This window comes from Miscanthus floridulus, chromosome 3 (genome assembly GCF_019320115.1).
Source record: "Miscanthus floridulus cultivar M001 chromosome 3, ASM1932011v1, whole genome shotgun sequence".
NCBI classification, from domain to species: Eukaryota; Viridiplantae; Streptophyta; class Magnoliopsida; order Poales; family Poaceae; genus Miscanthus; species Miscanthus floridulus.
This window is the reverse complement of record NC_089582.1, coordinates 134,432,369-134,437,611: the sequence shown is the minus strand read 5'-3', so window position 1 is coordinate 134,437,611 and position 5,243 is coordinate 134,432,369. Positions and strand designations below refer to the sequence as shown.

Below are 5,243 nucleotides of genomic sequence, written 5' to 3'. Positions count from 1 at the left end.
GTTGTTGCAGTACTAATATATGATTTGTCATATTGATTCGGGATGTTTTCATCTATATGTTATTATGTTACCATCTTTTTATTGTAATTGTAATGGGCAATGTTTTATGTTGTAGAAGGCGATTCTATGTGTTGGAAGTACTTTTTTTCTTTTTTTCCTACTCTAATGGATTTGGGGATTAAATAATGTGCATGCAACATGATGATAATTTTTTGATCGGAGATTTTCATCTTCCTTTTTTATTGAACGATACAACATGATGACGATAATGTTTCCTTTTTTATTGATGGGGGATTTTCATCTTCCTTTTTTTATTGAATGATAATGTTTGATTTTGAGTTTTTCAGTATTGTGTTAAATGCGCTATCTGGAACAATTCTTTGCGAAATCAGTGCATTCTTTAATATTAAAGAATCACTTCAGGCTCAATTTCATTCTTGCGTGATTCTTTGAATTCAAGAAACGGACATAGTGAAGATAGATAAAAACCAAGATGATCCTTTCCAAAACTCTTCATGTCACATCAAGATCAATTAGTCATGGCATATTCTCTCTCTTTTTTTCTTTGGGGCAGCAAGAACATAGAATATGATACAAATAATGGAAGCCAAGTGAAGTGAGAATCTTGCAAATTTCTTCGCTAAGCTGGGAACACCATTGTGTGTACTTCTTAGACGGGTTCCACGTATATAATTGAAAGGAAAAAGTCTACTTAACCCCTCCACCTATCAACCATGGTCTACTTCACTTCCAAACTATAAAATCGTCTATTTTACCCCCTGAACTTTTCAAAACTGTCTATTTTAACCCCCCCCCACCCGGGCGGTTTTCGACGGTGGTTTTGCTACAGTAACGGTGGTTGCTACGGTAACGTTGGTTTTGTCTTTTCCTTTTTTATTTATTTTCGCTGAATTTTAAAAAATCATAGTAAATCACAGAAAAATTATAAAATGGAAAATCTAATTTTGTTGAACTCCACATGAGTAGATCTACACAATGAACATATAATATGATATGCTTTAGTACAAAATTTTTGCTGTAGTTTTAGATTAATTAGAAAATCTAATTTTGTCTGTAATTAATTGGAACAATTCATAGCTGCAGCTTCTGTGGTCCAATTATGGTGAAATTTTTATGGTAGGTTAATTATTATATGCTTGAACTATAGTAAAAATTTCGTACTCATTGGACCATGTATAACTTAGTTATAGATAAATTCCAATTAATTACAGATAAAATTAGATTTTCCAATTAATCTAAAGGTACAGCAAAACCTTTGTACTAAAGCATACCACATTATATGTTAACTATATAGATCTACTCATGTGGAGTCCAATAAAATTGGATTTCCCATTTTATGATTTTTCTATGATTTACTATGATTTTTCAAAGATTCAGCGAAAATAAAAAAAAGGAAAAGGTGAAACCACCGTTACTGTAGCAACCACCGTTACTGTAGCGAAACCACCGTCGAAAACCGCCCGGGGGTAAAATAGACGGTTTTGAAAAGTTCAGGGGGTAAAATAGACGGTTTTATAGTTTGGGAGTGAAGTAGACCATGGTTGATAGGTGGGGGGTTAAGTAGACTTTTTCCATAATTGAAATGTTGCTCACTCTGTTACAAATTTCAGATCACTTTAACTTTATCCTAAATCAAATTTATTTTAACTTTGACCAATACAGGTTTATTAAAAAAAGGGAAGATCCATCGATCTACAACATCAAATTAGTTTTAAAAATCTTCATGGATTATGTTTTAGGTGTATTTATTTGATCTTGTACATCTTAAAAGATTTTTCTAAAAACTTAATAAAAGTCGGGTAAATTTAGTAAACTATAATTCAGAATATGGATGGAGTATCGGCATGGCACATATGTATTTTGTAGTTTGTAACTAGCTCTAGCTCTACAAGGTGAAACTCTAATATTTTTTTTTAAAAAAAAAGTGAAACCCAACCGGGTCTGGCCGGGCCACCCTCAAGTAGTACAAATGCGTTCCGAACTCTGGGTCCCAACGGGTCCGGCTGAGGGCCGAAGTTGGCTCGCCCAAAGGCAAAAGCACCCGCACCAAGCACGGCGTAGGGGCCACCGATGGATCACACGTCTACGTCCACTGTGATCAAAGGAAGGAAAGCTCAGGCATCCATCAGTCAGTGTGAACGAATCAGCACGCGGAGCCAATTAAGATCGGATTAAACCGTGCTTACGGCGCACAAATTCCCCGATTAGGAGCGCAAAACGTGGGTTTTACTACAATACCTGCCGCGAGCAAATTTTCTCACCTTATTCGTTTGTCTTATAATCCGTACTTTTTAACTTGTTTTTTCAGCCGGAACAATATTTTTCTCTCACAACAAATCAATCCAAACAGCGCTTCAGCTTGTTTTTTCAGCGAAGCAAGCGGACCATTATTAGTAAGTAGTAGTGCAAAACGTGCCCGACGCAGATGGCACGCACGTTAGCTAACCCCGCGACTCTCGCCGCCAGGTCAGGGCGCTAAATATCTCTCTATCTATCTAATCGCCGGTTCACCACCGGTCGCGGGCCGCCGTACCCGTACCCGTCCTGGGACATCCGCCGTTGCGTGACGACACCGACCACGGGAACATGAGCAAAGCAACCCGGCGGGCCGGGCGCTGCTACTGCTAGCTGGCACCACGCACCCGGCAGGCAGATATGAGAGATCCCTGCGGCTCCTGCCGTGAAGCTGTCCCGGGCTCCCGGCAGCATCGCCGGGCTGGACGGACGACACGGCCCGCCTAACCCGCCCCGTGCCCGACCTACCTGTCATACGGCCACGCGAAGTGATTCGTTCCTTAGTCCCGACACCATCGTCCGAGGACGAGGTACACTGCACGCTTGGTCCAGCAATTGCAGCTCCCCAGGAAAAGCGCATGTCGCCGTGGTCCGTCCGTCCGTCCGTCTAGTCGTCTACTCTACTCGCGGTCCGCGTGCCTCCCCTGGTGCCTGCTTCCCCTGGTGTCCAGCAATTGCAGGCTGGCGGCAACTATTGGTGCGCTCGCGTTGGCTGCCATCCATCCACCCGCGCCCGATGCCGACCGATCGAGATCTCGTGTGCGGTCCGATCCGGTCGATTCAGTCAGAAGTCCTCGAACTGGGAAAGGAGGGAGGGGACGGGCTCCCATCGATCGCGCTTTGTTCTGGCGCGTAGGGGCCTTTATTCCCGGCAATTAAACAAATGATTACGGGCTTTGCTCCACCAGCTAAGCAAATTCGGCGTGATCCTTCCTGGCCACCCCTGCCTGCCCTCGCCCCTCGGGGTATATATATTGCCCGCCTGCCCTGCCACGCCTTCATTCCCTACGACACCAAACCAACGGCAGCTGCAGCACAGGCACGGCACAGCACAGCACGCAGAGGAAGGAACAAGATATCAGATCAGTGTAAAAGCCAGCGAGTCTCTGGTTGCTTGAAGCATTAGCTCGGTGGTGGCCATGGCAATGGCGCAGCAAGCGAGCTTCCCCTGCTCGAATGCTACTACATGGAGAGAGCTCACCAACACGAGCTGGTGAGAGTGTGTTTGGGTTGTTGGCTGTTTGATTCTTGCAGCTCGATTCTATTTCTATTAACAAGAAAAGCGGATGTGTGTGCTCATGGATGTGTGCATTGTTGTTCAATCAGGAGGGACGACGACTACCGGCGGATGGTGATGGCGTACCTGATCGAGGCGGTGTACCTGCTGGAGCTGGAGCGGCAGGAGCGCCGGGACGCGGCGGCGGTGGCGCAGCAGTGGTGGAAGCCGTTCCACTTCCGCCTGGCGCACGAACTGGTGGACGACCGCGACGGCTCCGTGTTCGGCGCCGTCTTCGAGCGCGACCACCACGGCGTCTCCTCCGACGCCGGCAGGCCCAGCCCAAGCGGCGCGCCCAGCGCCGTGATCGCGTTCCGGGGCACGCTGCTGCGCGCGCCCACCATCCGGCGCGACGTGGAGGACGAGCTCCGCCTGCTGGCCCGGAACAGCCTCCGGGGCTCCGCCAGGCTGGCGCGCGCCGTGCAGGCGCTCAGCGCCACCATCGACCGCTTCGGCTCCGACAACGTCTGCGTGTGCGGCCACTCCCTGGGCGCCGGCTTCGCGCGCCAGGTCATCCGGATGCTCGTCGCCTCCTCCTCGCCGCGGCAGCAGCACCCGCGCCAGCAGCAGGCGGCCGCCTTCGCCGCCGCGTCGCTCGAGTCCCACCTCTTCAACGCGCCCTACCTGTCGCTGCCCATGGGCGTCAGGAGCGTCGTCAAGACGGCGGACTGCCTGCTCAAGGCGCTCCGCTCCGGCGTCGCCACCGTCGGCAAGTGGCACGGCAAGGCGCTCCGGAACGTGGCCTACGCCAATTGCATCCTCGGCTACACCAGGCTCGAGAGCACCAGGAAGTTGTGAGGATCGGATGCCTCGAATCCTCGATGCTGACTTGAACGGTTGAACCGTCCCGCCCGCAACCAAACCAAACTGTACCTATGCGAGCCGTGTGTGTATGATCGATCACCTTCACCTTGTAGTAGAAAGTACTTAGAAATTAATTCAATTCTAGCAGGAGACGAATAAGCATCTGCCCGGAGGATGCAAGGCTTTGCATGCATGCTTTGCTTTGTACAATCTTTAAATGTGAATTATATAGCAGCTATATATTGTTTGTTCTTCAAGTATATTTTGGCCCATGTTGTCTTATTTTCATTAGACCGATTGCCGAAAACTGGAAGAAACCAAGGGAAAACTATGATGAGATCGAACACGAGCCAGTGAGAAAGATCCCCTCTGCCGGCGGTTCGACGAGATTGGCTTGAAGCATTGGGCCCAACCTTGTAGCATGAATCTGTCTCAACGTAGTACACCACCACACACTAGCGCACTCTTTGAGTGCTTTTATGTCGCACACTCTTTGATCGCTTCTAGTCCAATCGATGGGCACGACAACAAGCTCCGGCCGGCATCGGCATGTAGGACAAAGGCGTCGGATCTCATCGCATTGATCGATCGAGCGGCACCGGCAGACGGTCGTGCCGGGGGGCATCCTACTGTCATGTTCTGTATAACTATGTTCGTGCTGGTTTTGAGCTTTCAACAATCAGCTATCATGGGAGGCACGAAGACAAATTATGGTCCCTTTCTGTCGTTCCTTTTCTTTTTATGTGTTCTTTTTTTGCCATACTTCACTCGTCTCACTTTGAAACTAGCTTGATTTTCCAATCTTCCAAAGGAAGACGGTATACTCTAAGGGACTATTTCTTTTTAT

The 5,243-nt window shown here is 48.0% G+C and overlaps 1 protein-coding gene across 1 annotated transcript; it reads left to right on the top strand.

Moving 5' to 3' along the window:
* The first annotated feature begins 3,334 nt into the window (after positions 1 to 3,334).
* LOC136547042 (GDSL esterase/lipase At4g10955-like) lies at positions 3,335 to 4,646 on the top strand. Its single transcript, XM_066539010.1, has 2 exons — positions 3,335 to 3,529; positions 3,643 to 4,646. The coding sequence occupies exons 1-2, from the start codon at positions 3,456 to 3,458 to the stop codon at positions 4,388 to 4,390; spliced, it is 822 nt and encodes a 273-aa protein (XP_066395107.1). The 5' UTR covers positions 3,335 to 3,455; the 3' UTR covers positions 4,391 to 4,646.
* The last annotated feature ends 597 nt before the right edge of the window (positions 4,647 to 5,243 follow it).

Excerpts from the sequence above, each read along its gene's own strand:
- LOC136547042 (XM_066539010.1), top strand. The coding sequence starts at position 3,456 with ATGGCAATGGCGCAGCAAGCGAGCTTCCCCTGCTCGAATGCTACTACA. Across the intron at positions 3,530-3,642 it reads GAGCTCACCAACACGAGCTG|GAGGGACGACGACTACCGGC; the intron begins GTGAGAGTGTGT and ends TTGTTCAATCAG.